We start from the raw sequence: 25,171 nt of genomic DNA, 5'->3' as shown, positions 1-25,171 counted from the left end.
GATTGAAAGAGAGATTGACTTGTATAGTTCAAAGTATTTCTTGAGAAGTAGGTGGAGAGATGCATTTTTAAGGAGAGGCATTCTTCTCTTTAAGAAGAGGCAGCCACAATAATATGTCAGGGAACATTAAATGGTTGCATTAGGTATGCACAGTCTCACCTCGCACAATCAGTCTGAAGAAGGCACTTGACAAAGGGCTGTCCTCTATAAATGTGGCACTGTAAATCCCACCATCAGCCATGGTAACAGATGACAGGACCAGAATGGACTTATTCTCCTTTAGCTCTCCCTGGTGCATCGTATCATAGTAAGTCCCTGCACAGGAAAAAAAATAAGAAACAAGCAAGTAAAATAGAAAAAGCCAAAGCGGATGAACAAAGAAATACTACCGAAATAGATTCATCTTTTGGAATGTGATTTGAATGCAAAGGTGTGAGGGGGTCATGCAGTTGGATGTTTGCCATTAGGAAAGCAGGTAGAATAGTAGAGGAACTAAGCAAGTCCAAGGTGTTATGTATGCAGGCACCTGCATAGCAACAGCCACCAGGGGGCGTTGGCCTGAACGGTTTTGGCGGGAAACCTAGTTTTGGCGGGAAACCTAGGGCCAACCCCATTGGCTGTCTGCCTACCTGGCTGGGTATTTAAGGAGGCCAGGTAACCCTCGTTCTCCAGTACGCTAACCCCCACACAATAAAGAACTGAACACGTACTCCGGCTGGCGTCTCTTCCTTGCGTCGGACCCACTACATTGCACAAGGCTCCCATTTTGAAGCCAATAAATAGATCCATGTGTGGATGACCATTCATAATGGATCAATGGTTTCTACAGCATAGAGGTTTTTATAAAGTGTGGTCTGGGAACTCCTGGGGGGGGGTGTCCCTGAAACCCTTTCAGGGGCTCCATGAAGTGAAATAAACATTTTAACATTTATCAGTTTTAATTCCTAAAACAGTAAATATCACTAGATATAACCTCCACAAACCAAAAGTCGTTGGGATCTGGAATCATTATTAAGAATATAAAAGGGTTCAGAGATTAAAATGCTTAAGAATCCCTCCTCTAGTGGATACCTAGTTTTTTCTATATCAACAGAGAAAGTTAAGCTTTAATAGTGGTTTTTTTCCCCAAGAAAGAGTTGGATGTCTTGGAAAAAGGGCAGATCTGATCACAGACATGCAGTTAGATGATGGGAGTACTTGCCATTCCTTTTCCACCAGATATCTGTTTTCTTCCCGTTCTTTATCCTGGCAACAAGTAGGGCTGATTGGGAAAGACTGATTGTGTGGGTCACTTTCTCTGGGACCAGGTTGGCTGAAATGTTGAACAGAAAAAAGGAATTGGGTTACAGAATTATACCTTGAAATATTTTCTCTTCCTTGTTCATTAGAGGAACATGACCTTGATATCTGAAAGAAGACCTCAGATAACTATAGAGGGCACTTACAGTATATCTGGGTTTTCTACCACTTATCAGAGCACATACTGCTTGATGGAACATATAAATGACTAGATACGTTGCCAGGAAGAGGGGAACATACAGAAAATGTATACTTCACAGTGTGGGATGAAGATACAATACTCATTCTGGGGGACTTCTTTCCCTTATTTGTGATGTCTTCCTTTGGTGAAGCTACAGGCTAAAGCAAGAAGTTGGGTGAGGAGCACAGGCAAAGATAACCCAGAAAAACATTTTGCTCAGATCAAACAGCCCAACCACATTACCATTTCAATGTATCTGTTTGTTGCAAGAGCCTAATCCTTTTCATGATGCAACCATCAAATCAGCAGCAAGATAGGGTAAAGCAAAAATACTTTGCTTCTCTGCTGACTGTGCTTCTGCTATGAAGAAACATATGTTACTGCATCCTATTGCTTGGAAACTCTTCACAAAATGCAGAATGAATTTATTCCTTTGGGGACTAGTTCCATTGTGGTACCTGGATTTACAGACCTCTGAACCTGCTATTTTTGAAATATGTTTCAAAGGTTTTATCCTCAAATAGTGTTGCAAGGGAACAGTAGTTCTTGCTGTATGCGTGGCCATGGCTAGCAATAATAATAATAATAATAATAATAATAATAATAATAATAAACCTTTATTGTCAAAGTACAACATGTGTACATTGAGATTAGCTGAGCCTCCCCCCGTGCTCCCTCCCCCCAACACACAGTGACAACAAACCCTCCATCCCACCACACTATGTGAACCAGCTACACCACACACCGGCCTCCCAAGTCAATTCTGCATAAGATTATGTCCCATTTAAAAGCCTAACAACCCACGGGTAAAAGCTATTTTTCAGCCTGTTGGTATGGCTGGCTATATTCCTATACCTCCTACCGAATGGTAGGAGAGTAAAGAGAGACTGTCCAGGGTGTGAGTCATCCCTGAGAATCTTCCTCACTCTTCCAAGGCAACGAGCCCTGGCGATGTCATCCAGTGGTGTCAGGGGACAGCCCACAATGTCTTGTGCTGTGCTCACCACCCTCTGTAATACTTTCCTATCCGCGGCTGTCAGACCAGCATACCAAACCACAATACCATACGAGAGGACGCTCTCTATAGTAGACCAGTAAAAGAGGGTCATTAGCTGTTGTTCTACCCTGTTCTTCCGCAAGACCCTAAGAAAGTGAAGCCTCTGTTGGGCCTTTCTAGCCACCTGAGTTGTGTTAACTTTCCAGGTCAGATCTTCACAGAGGTAGACTCCCAGAAATTTAAAGGAGGAAACTATGGAAGTAGCCCATAGATAGGTAATTCAATATATGAACAAGCAAAATGGTGACAATCCCACTCCCAGTAATGAGAGCAAAAACAGAAAATCTGCAATGCCCTCACTGATAATAGCATCAGCAATAGACATCTGTAAGACCCTGGCTGTATTTCCTTGTTTAAGCCAATATTTTGTACAACACAGAACTCATGCTTTTCATGAGTGCTAAGCCTGCATCTATAATGGGCCCATGGAAAACTTTACTTTTCCAAAAGCACCAGTTGGGCAACTGCCTTTACAGAAACCAGATGTCCAGGTTCTTCTGCGTGCCAGGAAGACAGTCTCCAGTATTGTGGAATCATAGCATAGCATGAAGTTGGAAAGAACTAGAGGTTTCATCTAGTTTAACCCTCTGTAAAGTGTAGGAGAACTATTTTTTCTTTGGGAAGAGTTATTCTTGCTGCTGCCTAAAATAGTTAGCTACAGCTGAACAGATTGTAGCCCCTGCCAATGTCAACAGCTACATGGTCGGTGAGTTGGTCCACAGCAAAAACTGGGTTGAAAATAGGGGGAAAATGTTACTTTAAAACTGGAAAGCTAAAAGTGATGGCTAAAGTTGTCTCAATGTAGGCTACGAGTGAGATGAAGGAAATATCATGAGGATGTGGTACATAAAAAGGGTTAACCAGCATGTTTGTGCCAACAGGGAAGGAAGATAAGAATTGTAGGCATCCTTGACAAGCCACAATGGAATCAAAATGGTAACACCTATGCCAAGATGACATAATACAAATGAGATGGATATATAAATTGCGTCACAAACTCTAATGAATTTATCAGTATTGCATCATTGCAATACTTGCAATACTTGCATTGCAATACATCATTGCATCATGATGCAGTTCTACATAAACACACACACACACAAACACAAATACACATTGTGGATATCTATGAAAAGATGAATACTAAGGCTCTTCTGGTTTCAGTCTCATTAGATAAGCTTATCATTGTTATTAAGTAAGTTATAAAGGAAAATCATTTACCGTACTAGTGCTGTGAATCTGAAACTGAAATGTTTAACCAATCCTGAGAAAAAAGGATCAGAAATGGCTAAAAGTGAGATTGCTGTAAGGCTTCAAGTCCTTCATACATGATACTTTGTTGATTTCTCAAGAAATATTAAATCAATCAAAATTATTGGTCTATACAAAATTTAACCACATCCAACAAAATATTGAATTTGTCATTGGTTTTACTGTCAGTTTCCACAGGTTTTATGAGATTGCAGCGTCCACCCAGAACAAATAAGCGTTTTCACTATTGATTTATATTTTACTTTATATTGCTTGCACAATATTAAAAGACATTTGAGTTTGACCATAACATTCATTTTTATTTGCATAGTTTTTGGTTTATTTTCTATGTCTAATGTTGTGCTTATTTAATTCTTTTCTTAATTATATCCTTTTTAAGTTGTCTGTTTGCTGTGGTTCTGTCAATATTTGCTTTTGCATTACTACTGTGACCTCTGCAATACTTCTATTAGATCTGACATTTCATATGTCATTATGGGAAGAAAGAGATCAAACAGGCATTGAAGGACAACAAAAAGGTGCTATTTAAGATTGAGTGGATTTGAAATAAGAAATGAAGAATTATAATCATTCAGTCATAGGGATGTTCTGATTTTGACTAAGTGTAACAGAGCAAAAATATTTGAGTTAGCCTCTTGTTTGTACAATTTACGCTTCAGAGAAGCTTATAAAAAGTTTAGTAGAAATAAAACAACTAATTATAAAAGATTTTTGAGAACATTAAAGTCTGAAAACAGAAAAGAATAGGGCTTAGTAAACCTCTGAGAGATAACATTACACCATCTAGAGCACGGATGTCAAACTTGCCACGTCACTTGATGTGTCATGACGTATTGCGACTTTTTTTGCATTGCCAGAGCTGGGGTGGGCGTGGCCTCTGCATGATGCAACTGCATGATGCCAGCAGTTTGACACCCCTGATCTAAAGGCTAACACAGATATTTCTTTACTGTTAAAAAAAGTTGGGTTTTAAAATCTGTGAAGTACAGAAGTACACACATACACACACACACTCACAAAATCCATACTGTTGTTACATTTATATCCCAACTTTTATTTAGGACCTCATGGTGGCATATATAGCGTTTCTCTCAGTTGCCCTTTAACTATAGCCCAGTACCAGTTTAAAACCTCCACCACTACACCACATTGGCTTAGAGCATCAATGCTATTGGTTATTAGTTTCTTACTGACTGACAAGATTGAGTAGCCCAGAATATAACAAATAGGATAATGGATTCAGTTGGATGAAGTCAAATTCTGATTTGTAGATTTGTAGATTTTGGTCTTTAGATAACAACATATCAGTATGATGTTACATGTATAATTCTATCACACTTACCGTTAATGTCGTTGTGTACATAAACAACTCTAGTTTGCTCTGACTGTGTCTTCCCTAGGCAGTATGTGATGCCCACCAAGCCTGCTCGAGAAAAACCTCGCATATGCACTTCCTTGCTGCTGTTCTTGTATATCTGGAACTTGGATGTGGTCTTGATCATGGCATTGTCTCTGTCAATCTGGAGGCTGATGTTCCGCTCGCCTGTCACACAGGACAGGTAGAAGTTGTTGTGTGAAGGACTCAGAACATTGGCCACCAGAGAGATATCCAGAATTGCGCCTGCATCAAAAGAACCAAAGCAGCCATCTTATCGACATGGACAGCAGATAATTATAAGCATGATTCAAATGATTCAATGCTAAATCTTGCCTTGATTATGTTAGATAGTCTGATTCTTGCCTCTCTCCTAGAAAAGGGAAAGTCAGAGGAGGAAAGCCTCAGACTCAGAGAATGAATTAGAACTCATGGAACTCATACAGCGTAAGCAAACAAGAATAAAGAAAAATGCTAAACAAATAGCACTAACAGAAGCTGATATTAATTGGTCCTCTGGTTTTTCGAAGTGGGTGAGGCTTTTCAATACTCATAGCCACTTAGGTTTATAAAAATAACCAATAATAAACAGACCAATAGAATAACTCAGTGTTATTACTATTATTATCATGCAAATGCTATTTCTCAGTTATAAACAGGGAGTAAGCCTTACACTCACTAGTACTGATGATGTTACCTAGTCAAGTAATGAAATGTCTGCAAGCTCAGGGAACACCAAGGACTCTGTAGTTGATTATATTCTGGTTTCATTTTTCTTGGCATCCATTCTCGGTCACCTTTTCTGCACTATACCGGGGAATTTTTCTGGCTTTTTTTTCTCCATAGTCCCTGCTCTTATCTGGTTTATTTTCATATTTGATCTTTCCTTTTCTGACTGTTTCCTCCAAACTAACTTTGGTCCCATTGTGTTTTTGGAAAATTATAATATATATTTTCTGGCCAATTTTTGTTATACTTGGAAAATATAAAAAGAATCCTCAGCCTTAATTATGAAATTATACGGGGGAGTCATGACAATGATTGTAAAACTATGCATCTTGAAGAGTTATTCATATGCATTTCTGTGAGATACAGCTCCTTTTCATAATATATTACTGCGATCACTATTTGGGGTCCTGCTCCCAGCTCAGTTTTTAAATCCCTATGGTGGGCAGCACTCTGCTGTCAAAACTAATTTCAAGAGTTCCATTACTTCTTGCAATCTTTGTTCCTTTGGTTGTGTTGATTTTGTGTTGTTTCTTTGTTTCTAAGTAGTTTAAAAAAATGTATAGTGTCCTGGATTGCTGGGAGTTGGATGGCTTATACATTTCAATAATAGTTATATTATATACGTTATATACATTAATTACAATAATTGTTGAATGAATTTTTAATTATTGAATATGGACAATGGTATTCTGTATCCTTGTATATTTTATTTTGGTTACCAAACGATTTGAAAAATAAAAGTCTGTTGGATAAGTATTTTCCTAGCACAGAGGAATCTAATTCACTATTTATTTACACCCAGATCACAGTGCAGCTTAGATCACTAATGTACAAATTTATTCCTGTATTTGTTGTGACTTGGAAAGCAAACTGAGAATAGCAGACCTGACAGTCAAGTTAATAACTTTTGATTTTTTATGAATGTGACAAAATTCCATAAAGTCACTCTCTCACAAAATTACATACATCAAAATATGTGCTTGTAATTAGCATGTGTGAAATTCATCTACATATCAATTGTGTACTATTTTGAACATGGAAATCTAGAAAATTATTTCAAGTTTTATTGCTAGACATGTGAAAATTTTGGATAACCATCTCTGCATGTGAAATGATTCCCCTTTTGGAAAGATTTCTCCTGAAGGCTTACTTTCAATTAAGTGTTATATGACATTCTGGTATTATTTCTGATAAAAAAATATTAACTTTTGTCTGATGTTCTGCAGATGAGAATGCTGAAGTTCATTTTCTCCCATGCTGGTCAGTTAAACTGCTTTGTAATAAAGAAAATAAGTTATGGCCCCTTTATATTTTTTGTTCATGCAACATTGCCAACAACACATGATGTGAATTGGGAACATGGCACAAACTCTTTCCCTCTCCCTCTCTCTCCCTCTTCAATTCTTCTTCAAGCTTCTATTTTTTCTTATCAGTAAGAAATTGGTAAGAAAAATCTGTTAAAATGTTTAAATCCCAAATCCAGCTACTAGTTTCCTGATGAGTCCTGATGATAAAATAATCCATCTTGGGGCCTAAAGTTTTGGGTGAGCCCCAGAACTACCCCTAAAAACTGCCACTATGTTTTAAAACTAAATGTGATAGAAGGCATCTTTCATAAAATACATAGAAACTGATTATATCAGTTATACTTGGTATTAAAATTTCAATTAAAATCAAGACAGATTTAGTTTTTGGTCTGCTCACTTCTTAATATGAGTCACAATCTTGTTGTGGAATTTTATATTTTGAGTACCAAGGTACTCAAAGACTGTATATGTGGCTCAAGAAAAATATAATATCTCTGGACTGGCTAAGTAAGACTGAGTGTCTTCCAAACTGAAAAACTGCTGATTATGCCTTTAATAGTGCCTGCAACATCTAGATAAAAAAATAAAAGCAACACAACAAAAGAGGACATAAAGTGATTTGTCTGTTTCACTGCATCTTTCAAAATTACCCATCTGTGATTATCTTTTCCAAGTAACACATTTTATTAAGGGGCATAAACCTTTGCAAGTGATGAAGTGAGCCACGTGCCTTTTAACAAAATCTATTAATCCAAAAACGTCCTTCCAGATGCCTTCTGATTTTTTTACCGCCATAAGCTAACATGGGTCTCCTAGACTGTGTACACTGTTGATTATTTTCACTGTAACTCCCCAGCTTTCAGAGTAGATTGGCAGATGCTATTGATCTATCTAACTGTGAATTAAAAAGAAGAAAATGCACACATGAATAGTTCTACCTAGAAATACTATTCTTCAAAGAAGAATCAGAAAGTTCTGTTCTTTGTGCCTCTGGCTTCAAGGAGTTTGGTGGAGGTTAAATTCTTTATTTTCTCCACTAGTTCTAGAATCATTTTGGTTGCCTTCTCTTTCATTCTAATACCAAAGTAAAGTTGTTGGGTACTACTTTCAATATGAACTCCAGTGATGATATTTTTTCTCCACTGGAAGAGATTAATGTCTCATAGTGTCTGCGGTTTGGCCTTTGGGACGCCATTCCAAATATTTTTCTATTATTCAGATTTGCTTTCTTGTTTGTTTTTTTAAACAATATTTTTAGAATCCTATACTGTTTGGATTTTATAACATGGGCTTTAGTATGAATTGATTTGTTTTAATTTTTGCATTACATTTTATTCCTTTTTTATTTCATGATTTATTTATTTTTAACCCCAGCTTGTGAGCTACCCAGTTCTTTGGTAGAATATTTGTGTAGAAGTGTGGATGATAGTAAGGTATAGTTAGGTAAGATTAGGTAAGGAAAATGGTTTGTTTGTTTTTTCATTTAATTTGAATAGCTGCACATCTCAAACTAATGACTCTGGTGGTGGTGCTAGTGAACCATCATAGAAATAATTAAAACAGATTTTACCTGTCAGGTGCAAGAAGAAGCTGAGAAGACCAATTGTATCCAATCTCATTTTCAGGAAAGGACTCAGTGTCAGGAGAATTGAAACATCACTATTTCAGAAGAAGAAGAGGTATTAAGAATTATTTCTATTATATCTCACTCGCCATATGTATCTTTTAAGCTTGTTGTTCTTGAATCCTCCATCCTTTACCCAAGGTAAATCAGTTACAAGGAAATTGTCTCTAGATCAAGCAGAATAAATGTATACTTCTTCGGTTTGAAGGTGTTATCATGCAGAGTATTTCAGGAAAAACTCCACCTAGGTAACCACAGAAGTTGGATTTTTTTTTTGTTCCAGGAACTTTGTTCATTCAAGAGTTCACATTGGCACCCAAAGGCCTGTCCACCCGTATTAGCTTGCTGTTCATTGCCACATGTAGCTGCAGAGTGAATATAATCCTGTTGCTTCTTCCATGCTGGCTTGGAAGCCTAACTGGAGAGTCTCAGCATGGCCACAAAAGAAAACTGGGCAGGACAGGAAATGGATTAAAAGTGGAAATGGACTGAGTACAACATGAGCTGCTGGGGCTCTCTCAGGAAAAAAAATATTGGCTGGGGTTCAGGCAGGCAGGATGGAGGAATGCCTAGAGGCCCTTACAGACATTTCAGCTCTGACATGAAATCCTGTTTCTCATACAGCATTTCCTGCTCTCCACCCATTGTTCCATGTCTATCTCGGGATCCTGCCACAGAAGAGAACAGTATGATAGGAAGTCATTCGGCTAAGATACCAACTAAGAGAGGTGTGACAAATCTCTAGTTTGTGGAATGGCACAATTATGTCACCTAAAGCATCTGAATCAGTTGACCCTGTCCTAAGCAGCATGTATAAATGGAATTCCACTTTTCCAAAAAAGAAAGTCTGCTATGTAATCCATTTATTTAAAGACACAACTGATGAAAACTAGACCATGCCCTGAGTCCCTCGGGAGAAGGGCGGTATATAAATAAAATTATTATTATTATTATTATTATTATTATTATTATTATTATTATTATTATTATTATTATTATTATTATTATTATTATTAACTCAAGAATAATTGGGGGTTGGGGGGGGAAGGCGGTTGGGTTTTATATCTGATTTGCTGTTTAGACCAAGATATCAAACATGAAGAATTGGGCAAAGCAACAATCAATTTCTCCAAAGGAGCTGGTTTTCACTTTTCTCTACATTCTATTAAAATGGAGATAGGAAGGAAGGAAGGAAGGAAGGAAGGAAGGAAGGAAGGAAGGAAGGAAGGAAGGAAGGAAGGAAGGAAGGAAGGAAGGAAGGACCATCTTCTCTTCATTGTACTTTGAACTTGTGCTGAAATTCTGGGTCTCAGGAAAGCAGGTAATATGTAATCAATTTAGTTAGGCTGACTGCACTGAAGCTTTGGTTATTGCACTTGCAGAAACTCCACCTTAATCTTCCTTTGTACTACTTCAGTAAGCCCCTGTTTCAGTGTCCCTCTTTTTTGATCATCACACCCCACCAGAGGAAAAGTCCAGTCTTCCACATTTTCCCCCAGTCTCATTTCATTTCTGAGATGCATGGAAAGGAGCAGGGCATGTTAAAGGGACCAGGCTGTTAATGAAAAATTAAACTATAGCCAAAACATACATGGGACACTGCTATCATGTCACCACTACTCCTTCTTTTCACTAGCCTAGACATATCACTTATCCCATATCACTTGGAACTCTTTCCTTAGAAACTTGGTCTCAAATACACAGTTCTTACTCCCTACTCCTAATTTACTTCATAGAGTAATCGACTGGAGGTCAAACGAAAAATATTTGATAGCAGCTTGAAAATATTATATTGCTCTTGGGTAGAAGGAAGACTAATTGTTGTAATGCTCTTTTGAGCCTTCTGGGCTGCATATAAAAAGTGTGCATTTTAATTACCACATAAAGGAAAAATCATCCTCCATATAAGGAAAGGAAACTTCCACACTGAATTTCAGCCCATTAATTATCCAAGTCAGAACTTGGAAACTTTTTGAAAATACAACCATCTTTGTTTAACTGCTGTTTGACAATAGCTGCTGCTCTCTTTGGAAGAATGATAGAAAACCAAATGCCTTTATTAGCCCTATAGTTGATATAATAGGTTCAGTTCATCTGAATATATTAGCAATTTCTGCTGTGTGCCAATCAACAATCTTTGGTGAATGAAATTCTTTTTAAATAACTTATAAACCACAGCATCAATGAAAAATTAACTAAAAGTAGGTCAAGAGTACAGACTTCTTTAACATGTCTTCTAGAAGAACAGGATTAGAAACGGGTCTGCTGCATTTCATCCTATTTTAAGATTGGTATTTTTCTATTTCTTATAGATAAGAACAAACAGACAACAATCACTTGTTGAACCTCTGTAATTCCCCCCATTTCTCAAGGTGTGATCAAATACCTGTTTAAAATCAACAAATGCACCTTGTTTTGCTTCATTTTGATTCATCAAGTAAGTGGTACAGAAATCTATTCCCCTTTGTACTTTTGCTAGCTCTGAAATCTTGCCTGTTCATTCGCAACAATGATTTGTTTATTTTAAAATGTGTAGGCTACCTGACTTTAAATGATTTTATGTAGCTCACCAGTAAAGACGCTTTTAAAAAGTATTCAACAAAAATAAAGAATAAAAGATAGAAATATGAGAGAAACTGGACTGGATTGGACTGGGGGGGAAATAATCCAAGAGATCCTCACTCATCCTCATTAAAAGCTTGAGAGAAAAGCCAGGTCTTCAAGCCCCTTCCAAACACTAGAAGGGAAGGGGGCATATGGATCCCACTGTGGAGGGCAGACACTGCTGCAAGAAGACACATTTCTATAGTGCCAATTGATCATACTGTTTAATTGATCCAATCCTGGTGGTTCAAATCAGCTGAGCAGACCCTAAGGGGGACTGACAGTCCCTCAAACACCTAGGCCCTTTGCTTTGGAGGGATTTATTTGTAACAAGAAGTATCTTTTCCTAATTCCACTACTGTAGTCGGAAAGTTTCTGTATAGGTGTCTAGTCTAGAACTGCAGCTTGATAAATGACTTGGTTTGCTAGAGTCAGGAAAATCTGTCTCATCTTAAAAGTTAGAGCAATTATTGCCAAACTCCAGTCTTTAAGAATCTGTTATTTATATGGGTAAATAATGAAATCAGAATTGGTGCCAGCCACTCCAAGTTATTTTGGGAGGGAGGAGGCAGGACGCAGGAGGGAGAAGCCAAATATTTCTGATCAAGTTGGAAAATTCTAACTTTGACATATGTGTTCAGCACAGCAGCAGTCACGGAGTTAGCAGTGGGAGACTTCACGTTCAGTTAATCTGATATTATTGGAGCTGCATATATCCAAGGCAGCTCTATGAGGTCTAATATAATCGAGCGATTGAGTTAGTGTTGCCAACCTGAAGTTAAACACTAATTAGCACATGTTGAAACACTGATTTTTATATTAGCTAATGTCTCCTAGATTTGGCAACATGTTGCCTGGAGTCAGGACTGCTGGCTTCCCCAGGGTTTGCCTCCTTGTTTTCACCTCCCTACTGTTGGTCTGTGAGAGTTCGTGTTTTATTAGACATAAATAACACTAAGCGCAGGGTGGGGCTAGACAGAGAACAATAGAAGTCGCCTGTTTGGGTAAACACACTCTGGATGAAGTTTAGCATAACTGGCAAAACATCTTTCCTGAGTCATTTCCCACCCTTCTATGTAACACTGGATCCCACATATTTCTTCAGTACAACACTGTAAATACACCAACATCATCTATGCATTTTAGTTCTCATAATTTCTGGAACTACACGGCTTTTCAAATTCTGTACACCTTTCCCTGTTACCAAGTTTAAGTGTTATCCGTCAATCTGTGAGCTGTCCAAAAATTACACCAAGCATGAAATTGCTAATTGTTTTGTTCCCTTTGCTGCAAATCACTGCAAGCACTTAACTTCTTTTCAAAGTAATGGATAGTAGTAATGGATAACAGAACCTAACACATTTTATAGACTTTGAGGCATTCCTCAGAAAGTGTTGAAATAAGGAGGAAAATACTATCAGTACAACTATGGATAATCTATGTCAGGGGTGTCAAACTCAATTTCATTGAGGGCCGCATCAGCATTGCGGTTGCCCTCAGGGGGCCGGGTGGGTATGGCCAGGGTGGGCGTGGCCTACTGGGTGGGCGTGGCTAGAGTGTGTATGGCCTACTGGGTGGGCGTGGCCAGCTCTACCTCGTTCGCATCAAGGGTGCCTATGGGGGCCTGGGCAGGAGTGGGACAGATCTGGGGGTCTCTGGCAGAAGGAGGGTCTCTGGGCCAGGGCCAAGGCAGTGGGGGCCGTTCCCTCCCTGTTTCCAGGATGGATTCGCGGGCCACATGAAACCACTTCGCGGGCCGCATCCGGCCCCCGGGCCTTGTGTTTGTCATGTCTGACCTATGCTCATCTCACTCGTGGGTGGGGACAATTGAAGGTAATGTTATGGAAAGTTAAAAAGAAATTTTTTTTCTCAGGTCTGTGTTCATTGGCATGCAGCTGTGGTTGGATGCAGGTCAGAAAGGACTGTAGAGTGAATGCAATAAATGTAAGAAAGTGCCTGAATCACGTAAGTATTCAAAATCAGGTCAAAGAATTTTTAAACAAGTGACACAGTCTCATATTACACTGCTTTAGTTGCAGGTTAAGTTAGACTGACGTCAAAGAAGCTTCTGAGTAGTGAAACAAGTACACCTCAGACTAGCTTAAAGAATACAGGTATTCCTCAACTTATGACCACAAATGAGCCCAAAATTTATGTTGCTGAGACAGTTGTTAAGTGAATTTGCCCCATTTTATAACCTTTCTTGCCACAGTTGTTAAGTGAATCAGTACAGTTGTGAAGTTAGTAACAGGATTGTTAAATGAATCTGGCTTCTCCATTGATTTTGTTTGTCAGAAGGTCGCAAAAGACGATCACATGACTCCGGGACACTGCAACCGTCATAAATATGAGTCAGTTGCCAAGTGTCCAAATTTTGATCACATGACCTTGAGCATGCTGCAATGGTCATAAGTGTGAAAAACGTCATAAGTCACTTTTTTCAGTGTGGTTGTAATTTTGAATGGTCACTAAATGAACTGTTGTAAGTCGAGGACTACCTGTATGGCTATGGCTTAGAGAGTTCACACAACTATGTAAATCGCAAGAGGCTGGGTAGCCTGGCACAATCTGAAACCACACATTATCTCTGTAAAATCAAAAGCAAGCAGGGTCAGGAAGAGGAAATCCATTCATTGTTTCCGACTATTGACGTGCAACTCAGGAAACCGGGTGCCCTTGTGAAGCACAGAGTGGGTGAATTGCCATAGCTTGGGCTCCCTCTCACAAATGCCCAGACTGCCAGCAGCCTGCAAAGGAATCCTGCAGGAGCTGTCCCACATCCACACTCATAGCATCATAGGCATATAGAAATAAACAGTGTGTAAATAATCAGAGAGCAACAGAGAGGTCTCTGGGTCTGATTATAGGACACACTACAGCACCTATAAATGTGAGTTCGCAGAAATTGCTTTTATTTCCTGGATAATATTTTACCTAACTAATTGATGGGTGCCAATGGGAGCTCCATGACTTATCAGCCCTGGGCTAGCGAAGATAGATATTTTCATGAGGGATATGATGGTTAAAAAACTAAAACATCCCCTTCTCCGACTCTCAGTTCTGCTTAAAATACCTAGGTAGCTGTTTTTCCCCCCAATAGTATAAAAATGGGCATTAGTAATGCTGCTCTTATGCATGTGAAAAGGCCTTAGTCACCACTTGGAATGAGAGGGCTGTGTTGGCCTTGGGCAGCCTCCCCCTGTTTGTGGATCCCACAGGGCTCCTTGGTTTTCAGACCTCGTCTAAGAGTCATATCAACAGACGGAATGACTGGAACACAGCAGGAGAAAATAAAGTGCAAGATTCTCCATACAGCCCATAGGAAGTACTACATCGTGGTGCTAAAAGTGGTAAAATATTATTATTTTTATGTAGAGTGCTAGGTAATGGCCCTGTTCAAGGTGACCTGGTCCGTTTTAGGAAAGACAGGCTCAGAGGAACATTTGGCAAGGTTGCTGTGCAGGTAATTTTGAGGTATCTGACAGATAAAGATGCTCAGGTTTATTCTGAGTCGCACCATCTCTTAAGTAACTGAGTCACGGTTCACTTGGTATTTTGAGGGGAATTTGAATCTCAAGGAAGTATACAGGGTCTCCAGAGCTATGATTATGGCCACCTATATTGCTATGAGCTATGATTATGGCCATCTATATTCTTCCTGGTTGAATAAGATCTCTAACACATGAATTTGGTCCAAGCAGTAATAAATACATCCTTGAATGAGTGGGAGGTTGTGTTGGATCTTAAAAAGGTACTTGTGAGCCTTTTCTCGATAAACTATTGCTGAACCAATGTGATAATTTTCAACTCATCCCCATCTTCCTTTAAAAAAAAAGATGTAGAAAAGACAGTCAGACTGCAACTTTAGAGGGCCAATGAGTAATTATCTGTTCCCCTTTTATTAGATTTCAGATCTGGCCATAGCAGTGTGACAGTATTGATTGTACTTGTGGATGACTCCTGTTGGTCCAGGATGGGAATAATGCATCCATCCTGACGCTTCTTGATCTCTTAGTAATTTTGATATCATCAATCATAGTATCCTTTTGGCCCAGCTGAGGGAGTTAGGAGTGTATTGGATTTTCCAGCAGTGTTCCATACAAAAATGTTACACAGCTGGTGATTCATCTGGATTCCTAATTCCTGGAAGAAAGGCAAGTGAGAGTTGTGGCTGGAAGGTAATTTGCACATATTCATCTTGTGCACTAATTGAATCTGTTTCTGGATTGGGCAGGGTGCTACTCACAATCACTCATGCTTGTAGATATCTCTAGTCTGGATTCTTACAATGTGATCTATATGCAGTTCCTTTTAAGGTCATTCAAAAGCTTCAACTAGTCCAGAATGTAGCAGCATGAGTAGCTATGGGTACACTTTTGTATTCTTATGTATCACTACTACAGCAAGAACTGTGCTGATTACCAATGGGCTTCTGAGTGCAATTCAAAGTGCTGATGATCACCTATAAAACCCCTCATGGCCCAGTGCTTGGATATTTGAGAGATTGTCTGTCTTTGCCCATTCTGTAAGCTCTAACAGCATTGGCATGTTCCGTATCCCAATAGTTTCACTTTATGTGATTCAGAAGGCATGCCTTCTCCCTCATAGCACCTGTCTTTATGCAGCAGCCTCCCTGCCTCCAAGGTTGATTGGCTCTGACCCTGCTGCTGGACTTTATAAAGGCCCTGAAGACCCGTCTTCTTCTAGGGGTTGGCCCATATATAATATGCTGTATATTGCTTTATAAATTTATTATTTTCCTTTGTATTTGATATTCTCAATCCATATTGACTAACCAAGTTGCTTGGTGAGTGGATCATGATATAAATGAATGAACAAATGACTCGACTTATCTCTGACTCTAAATTAAAGTTGCTTATAACAGAATAACAGAATTATAGAGTTGCAAAAGACCTTGGAGGTCTTCAAGGGTCCTCAACCCCCCCATCCATGGACTGGCACCGGTCCATGGCATGCCAAAAACTGGGCTGTGCAAACAAGCGAAGCTGAGGATGCAGGCAGCACACGAAACCACGTCCCCCCGGTCCACGGAAAACCTCTCTCCATGAAACCGGTCTCTGATGCCCAAAAGGTTGGGGGGCGCTGTTGTAGTCCAACCACTGCTCAGGCAGGAAACCTTACACTATTTCAGGCAAATGGTTGTCCAATATCTTCTTAAAAATTTCCAGTGGTGGAGCACCCACAACTTCTGGAGGCAAGTCGTTCCACTGATTAATTGTTCTAATCATCAGGAAATTTCTCCTTAGTTCTAGGTTGGTTTTCTCTTTCATCAGTTTCTTAGTACAACTTAAGTTTTATTCCTAAGCAAGGGACATTTCTTGCTTTCCTGGCCTGATAAATGAAATGGATCTTTTTTTTTCTTTTTCTTTTAGATTTTTTAATTGTTTTAAATATGAAAAGAAAGAAAAAGGGAAAACTCAAGTAACAATAAAGAAAAAAAAAATATTAATAGACGTATAGAAAACAGTCCAGTTTTTAAACACAGTATTAAACTTTGATCATGTCGAGTAATATTGGCCAGAGATTTCATTATATTGAAACACACCAAAATTCATAAGCAGAGCACAAACACAATCAATAATGCATTGTGAGTTTGGGGTAGTGCTATCTTTCCACAATAATCAATTAATCCTCTTTGCTCTACCTATCACATGATAAATTCAAAATGTATTGATAAATTCCAAATTTCTGATATAAAATTGATTATCATATGTACACTCTTTAAATCCATTCCTTTCCCCAAAAGGATTTTATAAATTTTGTTGTTGTTGTTAGCTGCAAAGTCATGTCCGACCCATCACGACAATGTTCCTCCAGGCCTTCCTGTCCTCTACCATCTTCTGGAGTACATTTAAGCTCACGCCTACTGCTTCAGTGACTTCATCCAGCCACCTCATTCTCTGTCGTCCCCTTCTTCTATTGCCCTCCATCTTTCCCAGCATTAGACTCATCTCCAGTGAGTCTTTCTTTCTCATTAGGTGGCCAAAGTATTTGAGTTTTAGCTTCAGGATCTGGCATTCCAAAGAGCGGTCAGGGTTGATCTCCTCTAGGACTGACCAGTTTGATCACCTTGCAGTCCAAGGGACTCGCAGGAGTCTTCTCCAGCACCATAGTTCAAAGGCCTCAATTCTTTGGCGCTCAGCCTTTTTTATGGTCCAACTTTCACTGCCATACATTGCAACTAGGAAGACAATAGCCTTGACTATACACACTTTTGTTGACAGGGTGATGTCTCTGCTTTTTAGTGTGCTGTCTAGATTTGCCATGGCTTTCCTCCCGAGGAGCAAGCATCTTTTAATTTCTTGGCTTTAATTTCTTTATAAATTAAAGTGAGCCAAATCTATACTAGACTTGTTCCATCATTTTATACATTCTACATATAATAACATTGGTACTCAGAAATTTTCTATAAAATCTCCGATGTCCCTAATAACCTGAAAAATGTTTCATTAATTTCATCTTCAAATTATAAGAACTGCAATTTTGATACTCTTAATCATTTATTTGTAAGTACAGATACGACATTTTCACATGGGTGTTTCAAGTGTTATTTTTTTCATTCAAATTTCTGCTTCCAGGGAATATGAAACCATTGTTTGTTTAACTAGTCTTCTTCAATTTTTCACTTTCCAGATGTGTTTGATGGACATGCTGGATCAGGACAGGGGAAGTTATAGTCCAACGTACTTGGAGGGCAACAATTTTTTGGAAACTGATTCCTTGTGCTATTTATTTCCCACATTTTATACCACATTTGAAATATTTACATGTACAACATCCAGAAAATGTTGCATGTACTGTACATGTTCTACAAGTAAAGGGATAATGATAACTGTCAATGCTAAAAAAACATCAAGATGCTGGGATTTGCAATTATTCCTCAAGGATCCCTCCTTTCTTTTCCTGTTTACTTTTATGTAAATATGGAGACAGTTGTCTCGAAAATGGAGCTTTGAAGAACCTAACTGCAGTCTGATAATAGCCCTGGTGAATGCAGGAACTGACCTCTCCTTGACCTAATTCCCCAATAGGACTCAGCAGGAGCATTGTGTTTTTTTCATCAGAATTGGCATTAATACTATCTGAACACAGAACTACAGAGCACTGATGAGCAGGAATTGCTTCAGGGTATTTAGAAGACTACTATAAATATAGCAGGGCAAAACCTGAAATAATTTACTGTACCAAGTATCAATCCTTTGTAACACCAAAGCTTAACTGCTGAGATGGAAGACTGATTTGGAAATTTATGCTCTAAATTAGGACAAGTCATTTATTAAACAACTTACAACTTACAACTTCTTATGAAAATTGGTGTTTGATGGGGTTTGTAATGGTGTGATCTCTCACAAAGGGACAGAACGTCTGAGAAAAATATTAAAATCATTCAAGACAAATTTTTTCTTTGATATGATGGACAATTTAGGACTGGTTGATGTATGGAGACAGAAAGATGGAAATTAAGAGGGTATACTTGCTTTTCTGAAAGACAAGAGACCTTTTTCAAGAATGGACATTATTTTGAATTTCAAAGAACCTGGCTACTAGGATTTCTAAAGTAGAAATATTTTTCAGAACTTAATCATGTGAATTTGATTTATAAAGGAAAATCTGTTTTTTTAAAATGGTGGCTAAATGAAATATTGCTACAGAAATAAGCAATAGTGGATGATTGTAAACAGAAATTTACAAAGGTTTTTGAAAATAATTTAGATAAAGGTCCTGATTTAAGAATGGTTTGGGATGTAAGTAAAACTCTTATTAGAGGTTATTGTATGCAACAGAATAGTGAACTTAAAAAGAAGAGAAAATACAGGCTATTTGGGATGAAATAAAGAAAAAATAAGAAAGTTTCAGAGAAGATAAACATGCCTCAGCAAATTAAGCTTCTACAATGGCAATTATCCATAAAGATGATTTTTAATTGGGAAAAGTGAGGAAAAAGTTACTTGCTAAAACAAACTGGTCTGCTCTTTGGGTTGTGTAATTATTATTGACTCCAAAATGTGTTTGAAAGAGGGCAGAGTACATTATTTTAGAATCTGGATGAGGCTTATCTGGTATGGTTACAGACCCCTCCAATGGCTGGTTCTAGAAGAAAGAAATATGGTATTTGCACATATTTATTCATATATTCATTTCATTTATGTTGTACAGCTAACAGCCAGTCCTTGTCCTGCAAGAAACCTTGGGAAGTGTTGTGTCATGAGATAGCAAGGCAAAAGGAAATCCCATTCTCAACACTCCGGTATGATTACAATTGCCAGCTTTTTACTAGTCAATTATATGTAAATGTGACTTTAAAAAATTTATTCCCACACCCATTTGTGAAAGGTACTGTAGTATGCCTTTTAAAGTGACTTTGTGATAAGAAAAAGGCTGGACGGGTTGCTAAACCTGTTTGCTGCTGGGACAAGTTCAAACAGGAGAATTTGAATAAAATACCTATGATATTAGCAATCATATGCAAGTAAACTATGGTTAACTGAGGTATACCAATGTTTCTCAACCTTAGCAACCCTATGATATATGAAGTTCAACTCCCAGAATTTCAAGCCAATGTGCAAAACAGTCCCAGAATGAGTCCTTGGCATTCCCAGTCTGAAAACTTTTACAACTGTCAGCTAAAGCTGTCAACTACTCAAATAGTGTGAACAATATTGGACCAGACGGAGTAATCAGTATGGTTATATTCCCATGATACTCTTAATCAGGGCTATCAGATCTAGGCTGCAAAAATCCAAACAGCCTTCAACGGCAGCAAAGGAATACAAAAACATCTTGCTGCCATCCAGTGGCTTGTGGTATTTTTAAACCTTGATCTGATAAATATGCCCTTCACTGAATCACTGGGGCCAAGGTGTGGTGAGTGTATTGTAGAAACACCAAAAAGGCATCAACTGACCCAGGTTAACTATCCCTTAGGGCACAGGTGTCAAACTCACCACGTCACGTGACGTGTCGCGACGTATCGCAACTCTTTTTGCATTGCTGGCAATGGGGTGGGCGCAGCTTCAGTATGATGAAACCGGCCTGTGGGCCGGCAGTTTGACAACCCTGCCTTAGGGGTTACAGGTATATGCAAAATGAATGAGTCACAAATAAAATTAATCAAATGATCCATTTTATTTTACTTAATCATGCAGGAAAAATGCTGAATAAAAAAAACTGATTTGGAAAGAAGTTTCTTCATAGGGTAGTAGAAGGCACTGCTAAAGTTTGGAAGCTTAGAACACATTTCAAAAACTTTGATTGACTGCAGTGGCCAGGCAAATTACCCTAGCATTTCCTTAGTCAATGGGGAAAGGAGTGGCTAATAATAAAATGAATATTATTTTTGATCTATATTATATACATCAGTCTGATGCAAAGATTGATGGCATAGTAGTTACTTCCTGGAAAAAGTTGGCTGAACCGGCTGGTTTTGATAGTGGGCTGCCAGCATCACAGCTAATGAAAATTCACAGAATCAGTGGCTATAGGTGTTACATGTGTTATGAGAACAGAACTTTTTAAAAACAGCATTCCATGTTCCTGATTCAAGATTCACAATCTAACTAATTTAAGGATTACTTTCACTCTCAAGAAAGAGATAATTGAGAATGGTTAATTATCTCAGTCCTACTCTAATGTGACAGTATGCTCACTCTTCCTAATTTTTTTATTAAATGCAGTTAATATGATTGTGCCCCATGCATTTTATTACTTCCTTGTGTCAAAGAAGACACATATGGGTGCACACAAAACATTATAACAACAGTGTAAAAAGCATGGCCTGGAATTTCAAGTGTCTCTTGAGTAGTCCCCATGCTCACTAGAATGGACATGTTCAAAACTTTCTTCTTCTTCTTCTTCTTCTTCTTCTTCTTCTTCTTCTTCTTCTTCTTCTTCTTCTTCTTCTTCTTCTTCTTCTTCTTCTTCTTCTTCTTCTTCTTCTTTATCTTCTTCTTCTTCTTCTTCTTCTTCTTCTTCTTCTTCTTCTTCTTCTTCTTCTTCTTCTCCTTCTCCTCCTCCTCCTCCTCCTCCTTTTTGTTTTTTTTCTTCTTCTCTTCCTTCTCCTCCTCCTATTATGTATAAGCCCCATTAAAACTCTGAGCACACCCCCTCCCAAGGATCCTGACTTTGTCCATTTTTATAGCAGCATGCCATTCATAGCCTGCTACAATACTTGAGTTAAGGAAGTTACCCACTCCTGTGCAAGATCCTAAATCTAGATTAACAAAATTCAATTGCTGTGCTCATTGCTGTGTTTTGAGATGTTAAGGCAGCACTAGAACTCAGGGTCTCCTGGATTTTAGCCTGGTATCGTAACCACTACACTAAATAGGTTCTCTCTGCTTACACTTACTTATCAGCAATAATTTCTCTATGCACATTTATATCCTCTCCTTCCTTCAAGTGGTTGGCCTTGAACTATGTCTGGCCTGAATTTGTGCTAGGAAGAAACAAACATATAATGAGATCATGTAATTTGAATCATGTAGTTGCTTTAGGCAGCAAGGTAGAAATTCGGAGAGCAGATTTCTAGGCCCACCGTAATTACAAAGCCATCTGGTTGACCTTGGGTCAGTCACTCTTTCTCAGCCTTCCTTTCTCAGGAGGACAGCAGTGACAAACCACATCTGAAATCTTGCCAATAAAACTGTAGAGGTAGTCCAGGCAGATGCCAGGAGTCAACACTGACTCAAAGGCATGCATGTGTGTCATGTGCACGCACAAAACAATTCCCTCCCAGAGGTTATTTACAGAGGCACACACTTTTTCACCATGACAAATATGATATGCAATAGCAACACAAATAATATACAGGTACACTAATGTACCTAATCATATTTCATAAAGTGTGTAGACTAGAGATGGAATGTCTCATCATTAGATAGTCTTTGAAATGTTCTGGACTTTGGCAAGTCATACAACTGGATATAGAAGACAATAATCTTCACCAGATGTTATATATCCGATCCATCTCTAGATCCATCTGATCCATCAAGATTTGTTGTATGTTTTGGAGATGTATGTCAGGCCTCCTTTATATGGTTTCTAATCATTAGCTTGCATCTGAGAAGTGCCATCAAGTCTTTTGAAATGATAAATATTCCAAGTCTCTTTCTGATATTCCTATTAGATTGTGACCATGGTATTTTTCATACGGATGGCATAGTATGGTAGAGCCCCATTGACTAGAGATGTTTTGTTTTATGGCTTCACATTTTCCACAATAGCTGAGTTCTCTATTTCAAGCGTGTGTGTTCAACAAGTTTTGCTGTTACTTCCTCATGTGCTGTTTTGTGCTGGGTCCCTGTTCCTACAGTAGGCAACTAACAAATGTGGCAATTTAGTGTGCAGGAGATGCTCAACAAGGACAGTTGCAGGGAATACACCCACAGTAGCACATAGTGCAATTGCCTCTTGTAAACATTTCTGTTGTGCTTAGTTGGCATTTTGTCTTCAATCTCCACAATTTGTAGAACTTTCTGGATGGTGTGTATCAGTTTTCTTTCTTTCATCTTTCTGAAGATGAAAGCCCTAAATAAGTGCCATTAAAAGGAGGTACTATAACAGTTCTGAGATATAAGTTGAGAAGATGAAGTCAAGATGAGACATTACAGTATTTACAGTGGTAGAAGGGTCCAGCTGAATGCAGAAATCAGCTGAATCCTTGAATGGGGAAGAAGGCAAAACAGCCATTTAAACGTGGCACTGTGTAATCCAGCAGCATTGATTAACAAAGGAAACAAGATCCAATACACATGCCTACTTCCATATCCATAACTGGGAAACCAGACCTGCTCCATAGGAAGATGTTTGATTTTATAATGCCTCAATTTCTTTTTTTGTGTGTTAAACAAACCACATGTGCCCAAAGACTGTAAGGCATAATATGTCCAATTGCTATGAATGATAACACCTTCCTTTCTGATTAGTTTGCAGTCTGAGACAGCTATAGATGTTAGTTTGCCTGGATATCATACTAGAAGTCTCATGACCTCCCCCCTAAAGTTGGGGTACATGTATACAACTTTGTATTACTAGGGCTGTATTCATGTAATTTTAAATTGTCTTTATATTTAGATTTGTATTGTATTGTAAGCCATTCAGAATCACTTTGGATATACATTTAATAATTAAATAAATTCATCACAGACCATTGAGAGGCTAGTCCCAACAAGAATCAGATTGGTCATATAGTGTCTTCTAGTGGTCAGTAGTGAGTATAACCACTGTAAATCATTTTCTAATTGCCCAAAGACTTCATCCATTACATCCATTACGATATTTTCTAATATTGTAATGTATTAGAAAAAGATTGCAGAAAGGTGGCTGGCTGGGGAATTCTGGGAGTTGAAGTCCACAGGTCTTAACAAGGTTGGACAGCTCTGCCCTACAGCTGAAGCACTGTTACAGTAAATCAGAAAATGAGAGCGGGAATGAGGTTTTACTTCAAAAAGAAACCCTAGGGAGGACAGTACTATCATGTATGGCTTCAGGAGCATGGCCTTAGTGTGATATACAAACCAGTCACTGTCTACAGTTTCACAATACAGTAAACTTTATTATTTCTAATTTAGGTTTGAATTAACCATAAATATCCACAGGACAGTTGAGGGTGGCGGGTAGGGTCACAAGTCACTTCAAGTGCCATTGTAGTTTTGAATGGTCATTAAACAAATGGTGGTAAGTTGAGGACTACTTGTACATACTGAACAATAAACTAACCGCAGTGCCTGGATTTTTGCAACACTTACCTTCTGTTTATAATAACAGGTAAAAAAGATGAAGGAGTCCCTGTGGATAATATTCCACTGTTGCCAGCTATAGTGGATGGTGCTCATCTCCGTTTCAAGGCCATTGAACCGGCCCTGTTGGAAGACATTTCCATGGACATGTGGCCAGAATGAGGTCATGGAGCAGTGTTATTTTCCTGCTGGTATCTATCTACTCGCATTTGCATGCTTTCGAACTGCTAGGTTGGCGGGAGCTGGGGCGAGGTTGGAAGCTCACCCTTTTGGGTGGCACTTGGATCTTAAATCTGAGCTGCCATCTTTTCAGCCAACCAGCCCAGCATCTTAAATGATGAGCCACCATGCCGCCCAGGATAATAACAGGAGTAAGTAATAGTCACAACAACAATGATAAAACTAAAAAGGAAAGGGACTATTTCCTCTATGAGCACACCACCCCCCCGTCCCCGCAAATTATCATTGGAGCCAGTTGTCCCATCATCTACATAATTACCTCAGTAGAGAGGCATAATAAGGATCTTCAGTGGGGCAACCAACTTCATGCCACAATAGTGGAGGGGCATGCATACAGGTATTTTCCCCCTGTGGCTGTACACGGAGATGTTGGGAATACAACTGGAGCTTTGGACTCCTGCACAAAAAAATAAAAATAAGCTCCATAACCGAACTGTTATCCCTCAGGCATGCGCAAACGTATCTTTTAGATTAGAAAACCAGAGTAAATACATAGGCGCGTGTAAACAAGCATGGGCGTTCTATACAAAACCCATTCTCCAACTGTGCTACTTAAGTCACCCATGTTTGTCCAATCATTCTGAAAAGACCAGAGAAGCCGATTCCAGTTAATGTGTAACCAGCTTCATTACCTTTCACCCTTTTCACATTTACCTTCCATTTTCTTAGGCACCTGCCACTCCCCTCATGCGCAGACCCAGAAAGGAAGAGCACCCAGGAGAAGG

The 25,171-nt window shown here is 38.8% G+C and overlaps 1 protein-coding gene across 1 annotated transcript in view; it reads right to left on the bottom strand.

Annotated features, from left to right (window-relative positions):
• Positions 1-9,252, bottom strand: part of TIE1 (tyrosine kinase with immunoglobulin like and EGF like domains 1) — a 37,416-nt gene extending 28,164 nt beyond the window's left edge. Inside the window, exons 1-4 of the mRNA XM_083357620.1 lie at positions 8,791-9,252; positions 5,152-5,430; positions 1,202-1,312; positions 160-315 (exon numbers count right to left, since the gene is read on the bottom strand). Coding sequence (XP_083213746.1) covers positions 160-315; positions 1,202-1,312; positions 5,152-5,430; positions 8,791-8,839 — 595 coding nt within the window. The 5' untranslated portion in view covers positions 8,840-9,252. The remainder of the gene's footprint in view (positions 1-159; positions 316-1,201; positions 1,313-5,151; positions 5,431-8,790) is intronic.
• Positions 9,253-25,171: the final 15,919 nt, after the last annotated feature.

Source organism: Vipera ursinii (genome assembly GCF_947247035.1).
Source record: "Vipera ursinii genome assembly, chromosome: 3".
Taxonomy (NCBI): Eukaryota; Metazoa; Chordata; class Lepidosauria; order Squamata; family Viperidae; genus Vipera; species Vipera ursinii.
The sequence above is the reverse complement of the archived record's forward strand: the minus strand, read 5'-3'. Positions and strand labels throughout refer to the sequence as shown.